The sequence below is a fragment of the Nyctereutes procyonoides genome, unplaced genomic scaffold, assembly GCF_905146905.1.
Source record: "Nyctereutes procyonoides isolate TBG_1078 unplaced genomic scaffold, NYPRO_anot_genome, whole genome shotgun sequence".
In the NCBI taxonomy this organism is placed as follows: domain Eukaryota; kingdom Metazoa; phylum Chordata; class Mammalia; order Carnivora; family Canidae; genus Nyctereutes; species Nyctereutes procyonoides.
In genome coordinates, this window is record NW_026575136.1 from 6,948,990 (window position 1) to 6,971,030 (window position 22,041).

Here is a 22,041-nt window from a genome sequence, read left to right on the forward strand (position 1 = left end):
GGCACAATTTATCTACAGACATCTGAGAAGAGTGATAGGCAGTAATGAATATATGTTCCCAATGAACCATGCTCTTCAAATATTGTGATGGTAACATAATTGGTGCACTAGCTATGAGGGCAGTTTGGCAAGGTCTATCAATAATTTAGATATACAGACAATCTTTGATCTAGAAACTCCGGGTCTAAAAATTTGTTCTGTTCACACAGGTATATACTTAGGCATAAATGATCTAAGAACAAGATAACTTACACTAGCACTATGCAAAATATTCAACAATTGAAAACTGATTAAGTAAATTACAGTACATCCATAAAATTAAATATGCAGCTTTAAAAAAAGAACAAGGAAGCTCTTTATGTCTTGATTTTGAATAATCCCTATGATATATTGGCAAGGGAAAAGAATCAAGATGCAGAGCAGTACATAGATTATATTGCTGTTTATGTTTTAAGTGGTGGTGGAGGGTAATATTGCTTGAGTATAGAAAACGACTTTAAAAGGATACATAGGAAATTGATAATACGTGTTTTCTATGGGGATGTGAACTGGCTAGCTAGGGATAGAGTAGAAAGACTTTTGCAGTATGTATTTTAACTATAAATTGTGTGAGTACATTTTCCATTTCAAAATAAACAAAAAATTTTAAAATAGAAATAAGCACCACACTCTTCATATTAAACAATGTAGGTTTTCAAGCATTACATTATCAAGTGTTTTGACAATTTTTATCAACTACTTTTTATAGCTCCTTTGTAATAAAAACAGCTCACATTGTGAATTATTTGCATGAATTATGATTCCTCAAAGTTATGGTAGAAAGGGACACAAAGGTGATTTTATGCTCCATATCTTTGAAAGCTGGAGACCCTTGGAGTTGGATAGGCAGTCCCTCTTTTGAGGATGGAAAAAAAAATCTCTAAAACTTGTCATTCACATCAAACAAAATAACCAGTTATGATAATAGATTCATGAGAGAATCTGTATCATTATTCTGGACTTAAAATATTACAGAGACACAGAATTAAGAAAATAGTGTTATTTGGTGGTTTCACAAAGAAACTGATGCATGGAGATCTAGAAGTCTGTCTAATTTCATGTAAGCAATTGTAAAACTTACAGATCTCCTAACTGATTTCATGTACCTTTGTAGAACTCTGGGCAATACAAAATAGAAAATTTATTTAACTATTCCCATGAATCAATTAATAATTTAGGGGAAAAATTATCCCCAATAACTGCCAAAACGTTCTCTTCATTTTTGATATCTTTTTTTAAAAAAAGATTTTATTTATTTATTTGAGAGACACAGAGAGAGAGTACAAGCAGGGGGAGTGACAGAGGGAGAGGGAGAAGTAGACTCCCCTCTGAGCAGAGAGCCTGATGGAGGGATGGATCCCTCAGGACCCTGAGACCATGACCTGAGCTAAAGGCAGACGCCTCACCAACTGAGCCACCCAGGCACCCTGTTTTTCTTATCTTTAATTGAGATCTAGGAATTGAATGGTTTCAATGAATGAGAGGAGCACTCTCTTAATCTTGTTAAGATTTTGTTTTACCTTTTATTTCTGTTTTCCTAATGGAATATTTCCAGATGGAAGACTTCTAAACTATCAAAAAGCCCAGGTCTTCCTGCTAAATGATACCGTTTCTAACACCACAAACACCAACCATGTAGTAAAAGGAATAATAAAAGCTAGAAATTGTACTAGATTCTGAAAACATTCGCCAATGTCTGGCTGGCAAAGAAGATAATGTCCAAATAAATTTTCTAATAATGTTATAAAAAGCCTGTACTAAATCTTTTATGTACATTACTTCACTTAATTCTCATGCAAAATTAGGAGGGAGAGTTGACAGTTCTTATTAGACAGTGAGGAAGCTAGCACTTTAAATCACATGTATGCATATGCATATACCTACAATAGAAATGTTATCTGTAGACGGGGATTTATAGGATTTAGGTGTATTTATTTCTTAGGTATCATTATGAGATATGTCTTGACCTGACCTTCTGTTTGATATTTACAAATGTAATATAACTTTGAGGGAACAAATAGCAATGGTGTTGAAATTTAGAGCCGATAATGAAGGAAACTCAAAAATGACTTTGTTGAAATGTAATCCTACGGATTCTCTACCCTTTGGAGTATGTAATGTATGAAATCATCCATGGAATTCAAACAAATTCAGAATCTGTTTGGAGAAGACGGTCAAATAAAATGAACCATTGTGTATGGTGTCTGCAGAGCACAAAAAGCCTTTGACTGAATGGAAATAAGAGCAGTGTTGGAAGCTCTGAGTATGAAAGGAATTAAAGAAATATATATTGGTACCATGAAATATATCCTTTTTTTAAATGTATGATCCTAACAAATAAAGTCAATTCATTTTTGTTGGTGGCGGCGTTGTTGTTAGACACTGAACAGGCCTACCTCTCCTCCGATGCCTAGACAAAAAAATATGTAAAAGCCTGGAGAGAAGCATAATGTCAATAACATCATTTTATAAGGTGGCATCATACATGGAGTTATGATGATGGGGAGATGTTTTATGGTATGCCATTATAAATTAAAAATGCACAAAGCAGTGACACATTTGTTATACTTTCCATCTGTGGTGCTTGCTTCACAAGTTTCAGTTGTACCTATTTATTATGTTATTATTTACATTCAAATGAAATCTGAGGAAAAATAAAAATAAGACATCTCATTCCTGACCCAGTTCCTGTGCTGGATACAGTGGAAGGCTATTTTGCTTCCTTCAAAGAAAGCAACTGAAGATATTTTATATTAGCTTGTGACAATATTTGCATGCCTTGGGCTTCTTAAGTGATTTGCAAAGGAATATACACAACATGAAATACATAGAAAGCAAGCCAACACGGCATGCCAAAGCATCCCATTAAGAAATGAAAGCTTGTATTTTTTGTCTCATCTTGTTTTGCTTTGTTTTTAGCTTTAGTATCTTAGAGAGTTTCTGGTTATTTCCTTGGTTCCTCCCTCTTTATTACTAATTTGGCCAGACAAAACTGTATTTTGTAGGCCCGGTGGCAAAACCACCCACTCTGCATGCAGATGCCACCATGTTCTCTTACGGTAAAGTAGCCATTTTTAACTTGAGGCCTGCTCATAGCTTCTTGGAAGTTACTATGATAAATTCTAAGGACTAAACCTCTTTGGTTTTGGAGTACAAAGTTTCATATTTAAAACCACTTTCCTCCTACTTTGATAGACACCACCGCCATAGAAAAGCGATTTAACTTGCATTGAGTTTTTCCTGAGAACATTTTAAATGTTCCCTAGTATTTTGTGTCTGAGGCTATAACAGCAATGAAATATTTGCACTTTAGAAGTAGTAGGTGGAAAGAAAGAATGAGTAAGAAAATGGCAATCATAATTTTACTCTTTGTCCAAAAGCCATGCTAGAGAGTACCCTGCATGTTTATAGAGCAAATCATTTGAAACAGTTGGATTGAATCTAGGTAGGCAAGCTATTATCTAATTAATTCCAGCTCCAAACCTGTTCTCTTAATCTAAATAATTCTTTTATTCAGTTGGAATAGCCTAAACAGGTTTCTGTTGTCTATTATATTTCATTAATGTGGCATAGCCCATGTATGAGGAAAATGTTCAGATACAACATGACAGAACATGACATCTTCCTCTATGGAAACCTTTGGGCATTATATTCATTTTTTAGGGCTTCCATAATAAAGTGCCACAGACTGAGAGTTGAGTGGGATAAAACAACAGAAATTTACTTGCTCACAGCTAGGAAGGCAAGAAGTCCAGGATCAGGGTGTCGGCAGGGTTGCTTTCATTTGAGGCCTCTTTGCTTGGCTTGGAGACGGCCGTTGTCTTCGCATGTTTCTTCCCTCCGCACACATCTGTGTCCTAATCTTCTCTTTGTACGAGGACATCAGTCATATTGAATTAAGGTCCAGCCATATGACCTCATTTTACCTTAATCACCTCTTTAAAGGCCCTCTCTCCAAATACAATCACATGCTAAGGTACTGAGGGTTAAGATTTCAATATATGAATGGGGGTGATACAATTCAGCCCATAACAGACACACTGCACATTTTGGAGGTGATATGTTTATTCTTGGGGTTTGTTCTTGCTTGTCTGCAAGGTCAAAAGGATCTTATTCTAGGGAACATACATAAGATGCAAAATGTCTAGAACGTAGTCTATATTCACTTGAATAATATTTCCAAGCACTTGGTGAAACCCTCTCGTTTGAGGAATATAAAAGAGCCTCAACAGCTGTGACTTTCAAAAGCACACAATACAGCCCCGGTATTTAGTCTCTATTCTATCTATGTTGACTTAATACACATCAAGTGGACTGACAAATTAACTGGCCATTTGGCCAAGTTTCCTAAAATAATGTCCTCACTGAAGTCTCCTGTTAGGTCCAAGATGCTGTAGGAAAGGGCTATAGTGAGTGCAGCACAGAAAGATACTACTTTTGACAAAGGTTTACATCACTGTGTTTGAGAATTTGGAAGATCTTTAATCTACTGGAAATCAGAGTGAACTGCCACTTTAAGGGAACAACACAACAGGAAAGGTTGAGCTAGTTGAAGGATTCAACCAACTTTTTGATTCACTCCTTTAAGTGCTGAACTAAAAATTAGCTATGTCCTTGTAGATAAACAGGGTGTCTTATCCACTTTAATAACTAATCTTCTAGTTTGATTTTATGGCCAAACATACATATTATTATTTTCAGATCGGTAGCCCCTCCAGCATCTCTTTCATTTGTGTTCTGGCTTTCATGTACCCAGTGGGCCTTTCAGATAAGGTTTCCGAATGGTCATCTGCACTAGAAGCAGATACCACATCCTTTCTGAGAGTTTCACAATGTAATAGGTTCTTGTCACCATACTAATGAAATCAGAGCTCTTCTCCCCACATCCTGGGAAAGTTGGGATATCTTTTCCTCTTTTTTATTACAACAGTAAAAGAAAGTTGGAAAGAAGCCTTAAAAGGGCCATGGAAAAAAACTACAAGGTAAAAATGCACTTGTTCTTCAATACACAAAGAAGTGCCTCCTTATTCTTATGTCACTACTCTTATGTGGCATCTGTATAGTTCATGTTATCCGCAGTCACATTTCAATCAACATGGTGAGTTTAGTTAAAATGAGACCAGATATTGCAACTTCTGGCTATACCAATCTACAGAGCAATATCTGAGAAAAGTGATGATTGATCTATTAAACATGCCTTTTTCCTGGGGAATTACCAGGACTGGTTGTCACTATCAAAGGCCCATCTTTCAATTCTCCATTTTAAGAAGGACTATTCCAATTGTTATTATCTATTTTTTCTTTCAAATATAAGTAGCTTGATATAGGTATTTTTACTTAAAATAAATAAAATACACAAAAAACCCTGCAAGAAAGGGCATTTCAAGATGGCCTTATACAGGTATACAATATGTAAATACATGTCTTCGTTATCTCATAAAAGAACTCTAGTATTTGGATTCTAGGGCTTGACCTATCTTCAATTCTGTTTAAATGCTTTAAGCCAAAAGCTATGACCGAAACAAATTTAAGAAAACCTAATTAGAGGGCCAGGAGAAATCAGCACGATTATCAGAGTAAGGATTGAGAGAGATCGTGATACAGCCAGTCTTCTTCCTAGGACTGGACTCCAGCATCTCAAGTTTCTGTTGATGTCATATGACAAACTGTGTCACACTGAGGCAAATCTCCTAAAACAACAGGATGGTTTATGCTGTCTGCTTAGTATTTCCATTGACTTAATTTCTTATATATTTTGCCTTTCTAGCTTTGATTCACCTTTCCCTTCATAGCAGCATCTTGGATATGTTTATTTCCTTGTGCTTTCCAAATGTTTTTCAGATATGTTTTCTCATTTGATAACAACAACTCTCCTTCTAACTATCTTCATTTCACAAGCAAGTAAACAGGTGAATTAGTGATAAATCCAGGCCTGGTGTTTTGTTTAATCTCTTTCCCACGCAATCACATGTCCTCTTCACCGCATCACCACATGACAGTTAGCTCCTGCCCCTGCCCTTGCCCCTTTCCTAATGCAGTTTTCTTTTTATTGCCAGTTTGTTGTATATCTGTTTATAGAAGAATCTGTTCCTTCTATAAATGAATAATTACAAAAGATCAGACAGTTTACAGGTAAAAACATAGCCTCGAGTAAGACATTCAGGGATAAAATGTAAAAGTCACTATCTTGAAGTAATAGTCATTCCACTACCACTCACAATGAGCATTTATTTGCCTTTTCCCTTTCAGCTTCTGCCAGCCAAGATTAAGTCTGAATGTAGTAGTTTTGAGGGGTGGGGGAGTCTGCTGGCTTCTTATTCTGGATTCATCACTGGTCAATGATGGAAGAGTTACTTAATCTACCCATGCATCATATTCCCTGTCTTTAAAATGGAGATGATGATAGCAATAGCATGGACCTCACTGTCTCATTGAGACAATTATGTTAGATAATGAATCTAAAGCGCATAGCATAGTCCCTGTATAGTGTAAGCACTAAATAATGGTTATTGCTTTTGTTGCAAAGCACCCTGGAGTGTGGTCGCATTAACTTTATTCTATAAAAGGTTTTGACTTTGTCCATTATAATAGTCAATTCTTAAGTTCTTAGTAAAGAAATCTCAGTATGAGTGTATGTAGTTTTTTAGTTCTCTGTCTACCTCAGGTAATGTTCAAAAATCAATATTTATTGGATAACTTCTATAGATTCTTATGGCTCACTCTAGTGGTTCTCAATTGGGGATAATGCTGTGCTCCCGAGAGAGATAGTTGGCAATATCTGGGGGTGTTTCATCATCACCACTGGGAAGTGCTCCTGGCATCTAGTGAATTAGGACCAGTGATACCCCTAAACATCCTAGTAGCACAGCACAGCCCCCACAACAAAGAATTAGCTAGTGCCAAATGTTAATAGTGCTTTATTGTTGAGAAACCTTGCTCTACTGAAAAAAGGGAGAAGCGTAAGATGTTACCATCACTCACGCAGAGAAGTTAGAAAGTGTCTACCAAATATGTGTCTATTCAAATGTGTTTATAATGATACCTGTTAAAATCAAGATGCAATTTTGGTTGGTTCATTTTGTATATGGATATAACTGCATGTTTAGACAAATCACAGTGGCCTTGGAAAATATTCCTTAAAGCCCTCTGGTTTACAAGTAATCTTAAAATAGGTTGGTCATGAAAAAACTTAAAATAAAAATTAGATTTTATAGTTCAAAAAATTCTTTCCAATTGCCTGTCATATTATTTATTTAAGCTATTTGTGGAGGGCTACACATTGTATTGTTGTTTGAATGAAAAGTACATAGTGGGAATGCTGGTTTAAGTAATACAAGTCAATATTGATATTATTTGTTATTTCAAGTGGATACAATCAAATGGTATTTATTGATTGGCAAATTTTCTTTTTTTAATGCATATTGAAATATCCCATTTTCAGAATCATTTGAATTAACTGATATTTATTTGCAGATGACAAATATCAATGGTCAAGCAATTGTTTGTTCTTATTGTTTTCTTGCATCAGATAAAATCATTCCCTTTTTACCTCCCGAACACTTTCCTTTGGCGATCTTGAACGTGTGCACCAAGATGGCATTTTTGTCTTGGACTTTTCTGATAAATTTTTGGTAAAGATAGTAGTGTCTGTGAGAGCACATGTGCGTGTGTGTGTGTGTGTGTGTGTGTGTGTGTTTAGGTTTCCACTTAAAGTTCAGTGCCAAAGCTACAGTACTTATACATTTTCTAAATGTGTTTTAAGCAATAAGTTGTACAACATTTTTAGAACATGTGTTAAGCTATTTCTCTAAGAATGAAGCTCTTAACAAAACATAAGCACTCTGCATGAGATCTTAGCAGCAAAGTGCTTAAAAGATAAAGTAAGAATTGGTACCATGGGAAGAACACCAGCTGTAGAGCGCACAGGTCCATTATGAGAAGTATGGTAGTGGGTAGGGAGAAAATGATTTAATCAGGAGTAAAACCAATTTTATTATAAGGGCACGCAGGGGGTGTGGCACCATAGTGAGAGGGACATTTCAAAATATCTGACAGATTTCAACAATGTGAAAACCCCGTTCTTTAAAGTGACAGTAAACCCCATCAGGTCTCCCTTTTTGATGCTATTGTTAACAGTTGACTGTTTAAAGCTGGCCTGCTAAGATGCTGTCGGTCTATTTCAATAGTATGTAGCCAAATAAAAGACTAATTGTTGAAATACAATCAATCAAAAATGATTGCAGGGCAGAAAGAAGGTCTCCTCCGCTGATTTTGTTGTGGATCATATTATTGTGTTATGACTGAGGTAAGAATGAAGACGGAAAGGAAAGGAGAAAATAGCCCATCTGAAATAAACAGATCCACCTTCTTTCCTTCTCTTTGCAAACATCCTATTGAACAGGAACGTCACTTACCAGCCCTGGAGATAATAGTCCATTTAGAAAAAGAGATCTGATAAAGATTTCGGCTAAGATTTTAAAAGGACATGAACACTATTAGCAAAGTAGCCCATGCAGAGATTCCCTACAGTGACAATTCTCAGCTTTTCTTACATTTTGGGGGGCAGATTCTCCTCTGCTTCATAAAACTGACTCCAAGGGGGCATGGTGGATGCGAACCCAAGACATCAGTAAAAAAACAAAATTCCAGTTGACCAAATAGCTGTTAAGTTCTGGCCAGGAGACCAGGCTTTTCAGTTCACCGCCGCTCCCCCTTGCCCCCAGGTGGTTTAAAATGATTAGCTTTATTTTTTTATTCAGCCCAGATTCCAAAATCCTTTTCATGTTGCACGTTTACAAGGACAAATGCTATGGATCCGCAGCAATGCTTTCCTGCCTTGCTTCCTTTTAGTTGTATGTAAAGATGTTGCTTTCAGACCCTGCTACATCCGCTTCTTGGGTGAGAAGGATTCCAGACTTCCCTTCTGAGGGTGAACAAGAAGAAAGTCATTGTCCAGCGTCTCTTCGTTTCTCCTAAAAACTTCACTTTGGCATTCATGGTCTTTAATATTTAAATGTCTCAGCTCACTCAGGCTTCCCAAGCAAACATGTCTGTTGTTTCTAGGCGGAGTTGGTAAGCACTTGTGGTTTGTCTTTAGTGTGTTATCATTTTTGACAGCTTTGCATAGCCTCTGTAGGCCAACAGGGGTCTGTCTAATATTGTTGCTGGGCACATTTTCCTCGCTGAGATGGAAACTAAAAAAAAAAAAAAAAAAAAAAAAAAAGATATTTTTGAAGCAGTAAGAAGGAATTAATATCCTTTTTCACTCAGTATTCTATTCCTTGCTGACTTTATATTCAGCAAAAAAAAAGCAAAAAAAAAAGTGTTACCCATTATTCCCTTGTACATAGCAAGGCTAACACATGTAAAGCAATAACTCATTTTCTATTGCCATGTTTAGCATATGTCTCCTGTTGGCTCAGCAAGGCCTTTAGGCCGGTCCCTTGAGCCGGCCATCATTGGCAACTCTTAGCCCCTCGGCCTCAAAACCAAATAGCTTTGAATCATGTTGAGCTGTGATGCTAATTTTCATACTGATGCATTATGGGAATAAATGTATCTGACATACTGTGTCAATGGCACTGTCTCTTTGTGTCTCTTGTTTTTTTGTTAGCTGCATTCCTACAGATGGTATTCCATTGAAAGTGTTCCCTTCCTACGGAAAAAGGGGAAAAAAAAAAAAAAAACATGCACAGCACCAAACCTCTAGGTGCAGAAGGCTGTTAACGGTTGCTGATGATAGTAGGCAAACATTAACATAATAATTAGTGTCTTGTAATTGTTTCATTAAAACCAGTTGTTCCATTTCTCCTCGTGTTTTCCCAGAAGAGAAGCTGAATTTGGACGACAGCCAGTGGGAGGACATCCACGTTGTCACCGGAGCACTGAAGATGTTTTTCCGGGAGCTGCCTGAACCGCTCTTCCCTTACAGCTTCTTTGAGCGGTTTGTGGAGGCGATCAGTAAGTAACCTCACAGCCAGGAGGCCTTGGTGCACTAACCTGGCAGCCTGGGATTATTAAGCAAACAATAAGGACGACAGTGATAGTCATCATGGAGATGATGATAGCCCCAGCACTCCACGTGTTTCATTGCAGTTGTGTGTTTTGGATGGCTTATTTTTATTCCTGGCCCTGCACTATTATCTGAGCTTGGTTTTGGTTTTTGGTTTGGGGTGGGTTTTTGTTGTTGTTGTTGTTGTTGTTTGTTAAAAAAAAAAAAAAAAAAAAAAAAAAAGGATGGGTAACCTAGTTAGAGCGGCCAGTGGTTGAATTAAACCTCCTCAAGTGAAAATAGCTCCTGGTGGCATCTGTTTCAAAGGGATCACCTTTGGGATTCTCAGCACCTGCCTTTAGGGCTTCGGAATTGGCAGTGGGTTTGAGTACAGAAGGGTCCTGAAAACGAACTTAGGGGACTTTCATGACATTTCGTTAAAGAGGTGTTAAATCATCAACTAAGGCATCATGTTCTCGAGGCTCCCTCAGCCTTCAACCACCAACACTAGTAAATAGCTACAATTTGTTTATGAACAGGGTAATATTAAATTAAGTAATGGCAGGTTTTCTTCTGGCAAACTGGTGACTTTGTAGGAGGTTGGATTGCATCACATACTAACCAGTCGTCACTGTACACTCACTCCGTGAAGCTTCCTTTTCTATTGCTTTTGCATTCAGAGCACACACGCTTAAGTTAAACATGAGTAAATGAATGAGTGAATGAATGAATAAAAATCTTTCCAAATACAAGGAAACTTTGGCTATTGATGCTTCGAGAAGCACCTACTAGTACACCTAAATTTAGTATCTTGGGGTACACTTACTATAATTGTGACAGCTTGGGAAAAGTTTCCTGGCAAGCAAGCTGATTCAAGGAGGGAAAAGAAAGAAAGAAGAAAGAAAGGTAAAATTAAAAAGCTTGCAAGCCTGGCAGGAGCTTAATTAAAGTCCAAATGAGAAAAATCTCCAAGAAAAAAAAATGCTCTGCTTAGGGTGTCTGATACCGGATGGCTGTGTGTGCAGTGTTCCCATTAGTGGGAGTGGGGATTTGGGGGGCCTGTATGCCCTTTTATTCCATTTCCCATTTCACGTTCTTCATGCTTGTTTACAGTTCTGGCCACCAAATGATATCAAGAGGAATAAAGCACAGTTTATCTTCCCAGGGTCTCTCTCTTGTTGTCTGCTCACAATTTCAGATTTTCTTGTTGTCATTGTTGCTCTTGCTGAAGATAGTAGCAGGTGCTCTAATGATGGGTTTTGAGGTGAGGCTGGGGCTCTTATCTCCTGTCATGACTTTTTATTTCAAGAGCTTTCTGCTTCTCAAGGAGAACAGTATTTTATGGTCCCCAGGCTCAACTTTTTAAAAGGAGGAATAGGGCAGCCCAGGTGGCTTAGCGATTTTGCGCCGCCTTCAGTCCAGGGTGTGATTCTGGAGACCCGGGATGGAGTCCCATGTCGGGCTCCCTGCATGGAGCCTGCTTCTCTCTCTGCCTGTGTCTCTGCCTCTCTCTCAATCTGTGTGTCTCATGAATAAATAAATAAAATCTATAAATAAATAAATAAATAAACAAACAAATAAATAAATAAATAAAAATAAGCCTGCATTTCCAGAACAGCAGAGTTCAATATTCTGTCTTGGAACACGACGAACATGAAAGATCAGTGGCAATGCTAGTGCACTGTTCTGGTGGGGAGTTGGGGACCATGCATTTTGGTACCTATTTCTGATTAAATGTATTTAAAAGAGTCCTACAAATTTCACATCACAGCCTCTAGGTGTTTAAGTGAGCATCACGTTTTTGTAAGCATACTTGTACATGTGCTGATTTGAGAGCCGTGATATAGGCACCCATCGTTTTAGCTCCCTGTGGTTTACCTGATTCTAAAGCTATAAAGCAAGCCATTACCTTAGCTTAACACATAGGGGAAGCAGGCCCTCAGAACCCATGTGAGGACCTGTCCTTTGACTCTCTACAAAGAGTAGGACCATCTCTGTATGATCCTAGACTCCATCTCCACTTAACAGAAGGTTAAAAACAACAACAAAAAAAAAAAAAAAAAAAAACAGAATGTTAGAGACATTGGCATAGTCACAATGGAAAAAGCAGAATTGAAGTGGCAACGTGCTATTGTTATTAATGGCTATTGGGAGAGTTTTTGCCAACACCTATAAAATGGATTATGGCAAGAACGAAAGAGAGTGTTTAAGAAAGTCCTCTGAAAATGTAAGCTACAGTGCAGATGCTCACAGTGTTTCTTCAGTGGAGCTGTGTTCTGAGAATGTAATATAAGAACAAGGAGGCAGTTTTTCCTTCATTGCTTAAGACAAGGAGAATCAACCTGAACAACCTTGCCTTTACCTAACTCAAAATAGCACTTAATTATTTCTTACTCTGTAAGATAGAAGGACTAACCGACAGGGTTGTAGGGCGGGGAGATATGTTACAATGTCGGGCAGAGACCTATGTTTACTAACACGTGTGTTTTTGGAAGAATCTTGAAGTTAGGTGGTAGTTCATATTTAAATATCTTTAAGCAATGGGAGAACAGCCACCTACTTTTCGGCAATGGCAAAACTACACCAGAGTAGGTATTTTTACCCCATGGTGCATCAGTCAAGTACAAAATCTTCCAAAATGATAAATACATTTATATCCAGCCGCAAAGGGGTGATGGGTTTTATCACAGCTCTCACTGCCTCCTGAGAAATCCACATAGCGAGAAGCTCAATAGACCTGCCCATGAGGTCTTGGCTTTCTTACAAAAAGGAACCAAGCAGGTAAAGGAAAGTCATGGAGAAGGTGTCCTTATATGCTGGCTCTGGGCCTCTTGGCCATCAGATCTTTGCCCCCTCACTCTTTGCTCTATAACGGAAGAGGGTTGACCTAGCCAGCTGCATTTCACAGGTGCTCTTGAAGTCTGGCTTCCTGCTGCTGGAGCCAGTGGAGGCCCCGGCATTAGGGAGCAGAGATAGAGGGAAGGAAAAGGTTAGCTAGTCCATTGGTTTTGTCCTCCACCCCCTCTCCCTTGCCCACCCACCTGCCTCAAGTAGTTTCTCTACCCAAGGATCCATCTTTTCCATAGCTTCAGCTTTGACTGGAGAGGCCCAGTCCAGCTCCTGCTGCCATCCAGGGATGCGGACCCTCATCTCTTTGCCTGCCCAGCCTGGTAGGAGCTTCCTGCAGAGGCTGGTTTCTCAGTTACTTCCCTCTTCCTTACTTGGCTCTCAGCTTCTTCATCACATGGGTAACCAGTTCCCTGCATCGAATTAATTCCCTCTGTTTGTGTATATACTTGAAGTGGTTTCTGCTCTTTGGTTAGACACTAGCAAAACACTATGCCAGTCAACGTTACGGTTCACGTCACTCTAGCATTATTTCCCTTTTCTCTTTCATTACCCCCAATCCTAGTTCGTGAAGGCTTAACATTTTTATTTGGGAGAGATTGAGAGATCTGTTGTCCTTTCATGACAGAGTTTAAAAGTGAATAGACCAAAAGGAATTTTCACTTCCAACTGGAATGCTTCGCCCTCTGAGGAGGAAATGTTATTTCATGTACAAGCAATTAATGACCACTTGTGCTATTGGAATTACTGTTAATTCTCATTATATGTTTGAAAGTCATCATTACATATTCTGAGAAAAAAGAACAGAAGGCATTTACTTTTTTTAAGTAGTTTCTTTTTGGACCAAACACAAACATTAATATGATAAGAACCTGTAATTGCCATAGCGATCCCCTGTCTGATAACACTCATTGAGGTAACAAAAACACCAGAGATTGTTTTATATTTCAGAATCCAAGTACTGCAGCTATTGATCTGAAATTCTATATTTGAGGTCAATGCAACTGGGTCACCGCAGGTTATTTCGTGGGGATTTAACCCACTGACTGCAAGGACTTAATTCCCTGGAAATGACTTGTGCTGAAAGCAGTATTAGTACTGTAAATGTGAACTCAGGACAAAAACACAGCTATAGAGTTTTATGATCTGTGATGCAATCTTGGGGCTAAAGTCCTGCAGGGGGTCTGGACATTTCCAGTATATCTAAATCCTAGGAAATGTACTAAGCCTACCTCTATTCCTATTTTTTCATTCTGGTAACTCTACACATCTAAAGAATAGGGACTAGGAGAGTCTTTTTTTGATTTAATGTCTGCACTTTTCCCAAGTCCCTGGGACAGGGAAAGAGAAGAGAAAACCTTGTTGGCATTTTTTACAATTATCTCACTTAATCCTCAAAATAACAAAGCAGAAGATATTAGAGAAGTAGAAAGATCATGTGGAAAATAATTTCTGGTTCATAATGTTACTATGAGAATTAAGTAGGATAACATTTTCCTTACTCTATATTAGGTACTCAATAAATGATTTGAAAGAAAGAAATTCTTCAGAGGAGTAAAGCAAGTCATAAAATATCTCCCAAGCTCACATGGCTCAAAAGATTAGGTTTAACATTCAATTCCAGACTCTAAAACATGAATACTTGCCATCATCATATGTTGCCTTTGGGGGACTATTTAGAAGAAATCTCACTCGAAGGATAACTAACCAGTTATTGACAAATACGTGTGTGTTATGTCTTCCTATATAAGACCTATATGTGCTAGATAGGACCACAACCAATTTTTTTTCTTTCTTTTTTTAAAACAAGGTTAGAATTAAATTTAATGATCAGAAGTTTCGATAATGAAGTTTAAGGTTAGAAATAAGGTATAGCTTTCCAAAGATGGGCAATATTTCAATATTAACTACTCAACGTTAAAGTCACCCATGGTTTAATGTTGTCCTCTCCAAATGTATTTCGGACCCTTTACTCTATTATTTTTATGACCAATTGCTCACCTATTCCCGTTTGAAATCGATTTAGTTATACCCAATGTTATTTTCCTATTTCATATAAGTAACACCTTCAAGCTTACCTTGGATTAGTATTCTTTTCTGCAGTTTTTCACTTGTATCAAATTACAACATGCAACAAGCCAGTACTGCTTCCGGGTGCTCAGCCGGGAATTTGTTTCTGCTTTCCGAGTTAGCACCACGTTTTCCAGAGGACGTGTATATTAGTTTCCTATTGCTACCATTACATATTTTCTCGAACTAGTGGCCTAAAATAACAGTAATGTATTATCTCATAGGACAGGAGTCTGACACTGGCCTCACTGGGCTAAACGCAAAGTGTCAGCAGGTCCAAGTTCCTTCCTGGAGGCTCTAGGGAAAAATACATTCTCTTGCCTCTTTGCATCTAGAAGCTGCCCGCATGCCTTAGCTAGTGGTCCTCGGCCTCCACCTACCCAGGCAGCAATAACACTAAGTCACATGGCTCTGATCTCTTCCATAGCCACGTCCCCCTCTGACTCTCTTCTGCCTCCTTCCACTTTTGAGGACCCTCATGATTACTTTGGGCCAACCTGAATAATCCTGTATCATTCCCCCCATCTCAAGGTCCTCATCTTTATCACATCTGCAAGATCTCTTTTGCTATGTGAGGTAACATACACACAGGCGCTGGGAATGAAGGTATGGACATCTTTGTGGGCCATTTTTGACCTACTACAAACTTTTCCCTCTCATAGCTCACACAGGTAGCAGGAACTCTATTCCCATGCCACAAAAAGCTGTTAGTCTGTCAATTTCCATCTGCCTTCCCTCAAATCCAAATGATCATAGGGGTCGAGATGACAGTGAAACCATAGCCTGATTAGTAGATGAGATGGAAGTAAAGAGAAATTACCTCATGTGTTTACTTACGAGATGTGTTCTTTATCATTTGTGAGGGATAGGCTTAGAGATTTGACTCAAGCCTGGCTCAAAGCTCATTTATTCAAGGACTGTCTGATAATTTCATTTTAGGCACCTTCACCTCAGCTCTTTGCTGCTCTCACTAGAACTTGTGAGTGCACAGTTGTTGGTTTATTGTATTCTGAGTTTCCAAAGTTGCCTTTATGTGCAAACATAATTATGTTTCCTTCCACCCCTGAGCAATGCTCTGTATATTTACCATCATGGGATTGCAATGGATGCTAATTACCAGATCAAAATGACCTTCTGGTTCCTTTGTCATTTTTTCCAGTCTTCTGAAGTAAATATTTTGTATATATATAAATATTATATATTACTTATTTTTAGTATGTAGTACTTCTATTTATATATTATTTTATATATAAAATGCTTATTTCATATATCATGTTTATTTTATGTAGATTAATACACACAAAATAGGCACCTATGTATGTGACACTTAGAGGTTAGGCAAGCCAGGGATAAAGTGAAACAATGATGATGTTCCATATAACTCCTCAATTTAAAAGCACACATGCATATATTTTTATGTGATATATTTTTAATGCCCAGTTTTTGTAAACACTGATTAATTAAGCAGTAAAACAAATTGTGAGACATGATATCCATAAGACTAACTGAGCACCATTAAAATACACCAAAGGTAGAGCATACCCCATCAGAGTCCTTAAATACAACTCATAGTCCTGTGTTTCTATCAGTCACATTATCCTCATATAAAAATGATTTAACTTAGAGGCGTTGCCCTATGGCAGAAAAGTATCTATTGCATGTTCTAATGTTTTTTTCTTCCCCCCTATGGCCATGATGCCATTTTACCTTTAAAGTATGCTTTCAATAAGTAATTGGGGAAGAAGCCAGTCAAGTATATTTGCAAATATTTTCTTTACTCTTGACTTTATCTTGCCCTTTGGTCAAACTGTTTCTGATGCATCATCAACTCCGTGATGACACTCTTTGGGAGAAAAGAAACAGAGCTTGCAAAGCACTTGACTACAAACAGTTGCTAAACATTGAACGCATGATAGTGACAAATTGCCTTAAAACTGTAGAAAGTAAAAAAGCAGGGTTTATAGGGTCACCTCAAAGAAACCAGAGATGTCAAAATAATGGAGTATAAAAATATTCTCGATAGCACCGTTTCAAGGAAATTTGAAATTAAAATAACGGTAGATTTTACAAGTACTCCCCTTCCACTAAAATTTCCACTGTAAGCTAACATTCTCACAGAGTTGGTGGCGGTTTTTGTTGTTGCTCTTTAATCAGTGTGTGTGTGTGTGTGTGTGTGTGTGTGTGTGTGTTCTAGCAAACTAGAAGTTTTATGGCTGATGCCTAGCCTGTCTCTTAACTCATTCTAATTATATTCATAATTAAATTGTAAAAAAAAAATAGTTGACTAGAGCCAAATGGCTTGCACAGGTGTTTTTTTGTAGGAATGGTTTAGTGCTACATAATAAACAACTGGACCTCCATCTACTTAATTTGGCTTAATGAAAAGTCTTTTATAAGTAAAACTAGAAGGTGATTCAGAACTCAAATTGGGCCTTGACTCTGAAATTAATTGAGTGGTAAGATATCAGCTCCATTAGAAAATGTGGTGCTTGCTTTTTCGCTTTTCCTTAAAATTTTCCTTTTACTTGCACTCCTTTCTTCCATATCCTTAAGAGGTCAGTTTCAAAGCATTAAACTTTTCAAACTGAGCAAGCAGCCAGTCAGCCTTCATGAGTCAGCTTCCTGAGCATCCCTGCTCCAACTGAACAGACATGCTTTTAAAAAATACATAACAAAATGCAGAATTTCTCCTCAATATCTTGGTGAAAAACAGTTACCTTAAGCCATTCCTCTAATGGTAGATTTAAATGACTGGTTTTCATTGCCTGTTATCAGGTTCACTGCATCAATAGATGTTAATGAAATCGAGAGTTTGTGGCCTTTTATTCTACACCGAGGCTCCTGCCTCATTTCACATTCTTAGGTTGATACCAGATTGTCATCACCACTGAGGGATCTTCCAAAAACCTGCCTGCACACCCACCACCCACTCTGACTCTGGCCACATCTCCCAAAGGAGAATGGCTCCCTCTAATTCACCAGTAAGTTTTTTTTTTTCCTCATTCTCAATACATATGATTCTAGTAGTAGGGACTAAGTAAAATGCAAATGGCTCACGATTTCATTTTGAAGAAAAGTCACATTCTTTGCAAGATCTTCAAATTTCTACATGCTCTGGTCACTCACAAGTTCTTGGACTTCTTGATTTGCGCATTTCATTCAAGCCCATTGATGTCTATCGGTTCTTCTTTGAACAACCCCAGTGCATTCAGGATCTTTGCTGAATTATTCTATCAGTGGCAAGTCCCAGATTTCCGTTCTTTTTTAAAGATTTTATTTATTTATTCATGAGAGACACACACAGAGAGAGAGGCAGAGACACAGGCAGAGGGAGAAGCAGGCTCCATGCAGGGAGCCCGATGTGGGACTCGATCCCGGGTCCCCAGGATCACAGCCTGGGCTGAAGGTGGTGCTAAACCGCTGAGCCACCTGGGCTGCCCCAGATTTCCATTCTTGTGTTAACTTCCCCTTGAGATCTCCTCTATTAAGTAAGCTAAAATTTTTACCTACACGACATATCACCACATACTATCACTTCATTAAAATGCTGACCCCACTATTTACTACCTGTAAGACCTTGAACAAGTTCTTAACCCCTCACCTCAATTTCCACATCTATAAAATGGATGTAAAAATAGTATCTCCCTTGTGGGGATTGAGAGAATTAAATGGAATGCTAACAGCAGCAAAGCACATATTTATACATCTCCTGGCCTGTGATATTCAGTGAATGTTAGCTAGCATTATTAAATTAGAGTACAATCAGACTATACAGAAGACCACACTCTCAAATGACCTTTCTACCCATTCCCACATCTTCCCATGCCTCCGGGAAAGCTGTCTTAGGTGACACATATGACCATCTTGATTCTGCTTTAATATTTGTTTCCAGAATTCCAAACTGTACCAAACATGTTTAAGATAGTATTACAAGATATCATCTTGGTTCACAATCCAAGGACTTCCACTTTCTGTATCTAAGGACATTTGTTACTGGTTCTGGCAACCATTCCCAAGTCCAACCCAACTTGATTCATCCAAAATTTGTCACTTTATTATAGGACATACATTTTAATTGTAACTCAGACGCCAAACTGCTTCTCCAACCTGACACTGCCTTGCTTCTATCAAATATTAGTAAATCTGTGACATTCACAGTGGCACCAGAAGAGACAACTACAAAGTAAAGCCTTCTCCCGGTTGGGAACTTAGCTGCTTCATAGTGTATCCTGTGTTTCGGCCTATGAAAATTATAAACTCATGGGTGGGTGAGAGTTTAGGGTATGGCAGGGAATCTATACACCAGCTTGTGTAAATATTCATAGCATTGTGCATCTTTCTCACATATAAAAACATTTAAAAAGTCATCCACTAAACTCTATTAAACAAGAAGTCATCCTTCCCCATATGCATGTGTGCACACATAAATTCATTGCACCAACCTGAAATATCTTATTTTTCTTTTTCAGCTCTCACACTTTGATATTCCAGCTTTTTTAAAGTAGAATTATTATTATTATTACAATTATTTTAAGAGAACTTCCATATTAACCTCCTATGAGCTATTTTCAAAACCCGGGTGGAATGTTTACCTGATAACATACCCGATTTTCTCTTAACTGACTTACACACACTCACATGCCTTTATATGCTCAAGCCCCAGTCCTTTTAGTTCTCCACTGCTCTGTCCATGAAATAATCTTTTTCGATTAATTTCTAGGACTGTGGTGGGCTCCTTGAGATGTGGCATTTTTTTCATTTGGCTCACTCCACACTGTGGTAGAGAGTTAAAACTAATAGCCCTGATGATGGCTGCTGGAGTACTCCACCGCCTGGGGGAGTTCTGCTCTTGTTGGAACTGCAGAATCCAGAGTCGTCTCATGGAGAACTGCCATGTCTTTTGGAGAATGGAATTTCCCCCTAACCATTGACTTATGTATTATCTACCTCCACTTTGGGAACCAGACAAATGGAAAGTGGGTACCTTTTGATGGAAAACAAGTAGCTGTACTGGCTTTAAAAGTAAAAGTAATATGTTTGGAAGGTGAAAACAAAAATAGATTTTTAAAAATCCATGAACTGTAAAAAAATTTTATTGGATAATTATGACAGTTTCCTCCTTTTGTTGACTTGTAGTCTTCCATTTAAATGTGCAGTCCCTGTCGCCATTTTATTTCATGCAACATCTTTATTACTGCCTAAAGTTGGAAATTCCAAAAGGTCAAATGCCTAAGGCCATGAGTCCATGATTATTGTTTAACCAGGCAGCTCTTGGCCCCTTTCTCTTTTCTTCTCACTTGGAGTGGCCAGCCAGTGAAAAGTTGACTCTTTGAGATCTCAAGTCCATTCCTCTGCCAAGTAAGGGATGGGCAGACCTAATTATTGCCATCTGTCCTGCTGATGGAGAGTGGATACAGTCTTACCAACAGCTGAAATCAATGATTTTTGGAGTTCTTCCTCCAAGTCCCTACCTAAGCACAATGGTAAGACTGTTATTTGACAATTTTTGTGTGTTATTCTCTGAATATCTAATTGGCACCTAAGAAGGAACTATTACCTCATTCAGAATTTTTTTTTTTTTTGGAAATTTCTATTTCTTTGTGCTCTGTTATAAAAATGTTTTGGGAAAAAAAAATGGAATGATCCTGAGCAAATACTAGACACAGAAAGACCTCAGAAGCCCCTGTCTGTTATGTTTGAATTTGTAATGCTCAGTGCTTCTGAGAGCTGGATCCCTGAATGAATATGGAGCAGTATTAGCTGAGCTGAAGATCCAAAGCCCTCCACAAAGGGGAAAGACAGAGTAGTTAGACCATAACTGGGAAACTCACATTGGTCAATGTCAGAATCCAAGCAGCCTCTTTCTCTACTAGTCCCTTAATATCTAAGAAGACCAAAAACATAAACTGCATCCCTTATTCAGTGGTCACCTTCATTTCTCTATTCTTTCAATAATCCTCAAGAATTAATGTTTCCAGACTCTTCACAGTCCTCCAAGCATAGCCCTCTAAAGTTTAGAAATTGTCTTAGAGAACTTAGGCTGCCATAACAAAATACCATAGACTGAATGACTTAAGCAACAGAAATTTATTTCTCACAGTTATGGAGGCTGGAAGTCTGAGATCAGGGAACCAGCGCTGGGTTCTGGTGAGACCCCTCTTTTTTTTTCTTTTAAGGATTTTATTTTTTTATGAGAGAGAGAATGCATGAACTGGGTGAGGGGCAGAGGGAGAAGCAGACTCCCCACTGAGCAGGGAGCTGGATGCAGGACCCCCAGGATCATGACCTGAACCGAAGACAGACTAAGCCACCCAGACACCCCTGGGGAGAGCCCTCTTTGTGGCTTGCAGAGGGGCTGTCTTCTCGCTGCATGCTCATGTGGTGGAGAGAAAGCAAGCTCCAGTCTCTTCCACTTCTTATAAAGATGCTAATTCCATTGTGGGGTCCCACCCTCCTGACCTCTTCTAAACCTAATTGTCTTCCAAAGGCCCTACCTCCAAATCCCATCACCTTGGGAGTTGGGGTCTCAATATATTCATTTCGGGGAGACAAAAACACTGTCCATGACATAAACCAGACTTTAGTGGAGTGTTTTAAATGTATAACTTTATCAGTATAACTTCCCTCCCTTATTCTGGCAATAGCTTTCTATTACTGCAACACAAAATTTAATTAGTTCCTTATTAATGCTATTTAATTATATTATTGAAATCTGAAATTAAATGTAAAGTCCCAGGTGTCACTTCTACCCCTTTCTCTCCCATGTGAAGTTTGTGCATTTTTAAACTTACATGCAGAACTGTGCATACAACCTGTACCGCCATGCTCTCCTCCTCATGACACCAGTAGGGGAGTTTTGCTCTGTTTTCCCTTTTCATATCCACAGAACTTACCTCACCTGAATCACAAGACAACTGCAACTGGGACTAAAACCCAAGTGTTTAATTACAAATGCTTCCATTTTATAATTCAGCCTTCCTCTTAGCATTATGACATTTGCAGATCTGAACAATCTCTGCACATCCATGCCCTTGAAGTCTGGAAGGCCATTTGGGACAATGGAGCATTTAGAGATAGTTTACAACATTTGGGGA

General features: G+C 38.3%; 1 protein-coding gene across 1 annotated transcript in view; it reads left to right on the top strand.

Moving 5' to 3' along the window:
* LOC129495519 (rho GTPase-activating protein 15) overlaps nt 1-22,041 on the top strand; it is a 617,088-nt gene that overhangs the window by 479,110 nt on the left and 115,937 nt on the right. Inside the window, exon 12 of the mRNA XM_055303107.1 lies at nt 9,865-9,999. Within this exon, the coding sequence (XP_055159082.1) occupies nt 9,865-9,999 (135 nt within the window). The remainder of the gene's footprint in view (nt 1-9,864; nt 10,000-22,041) is intronic.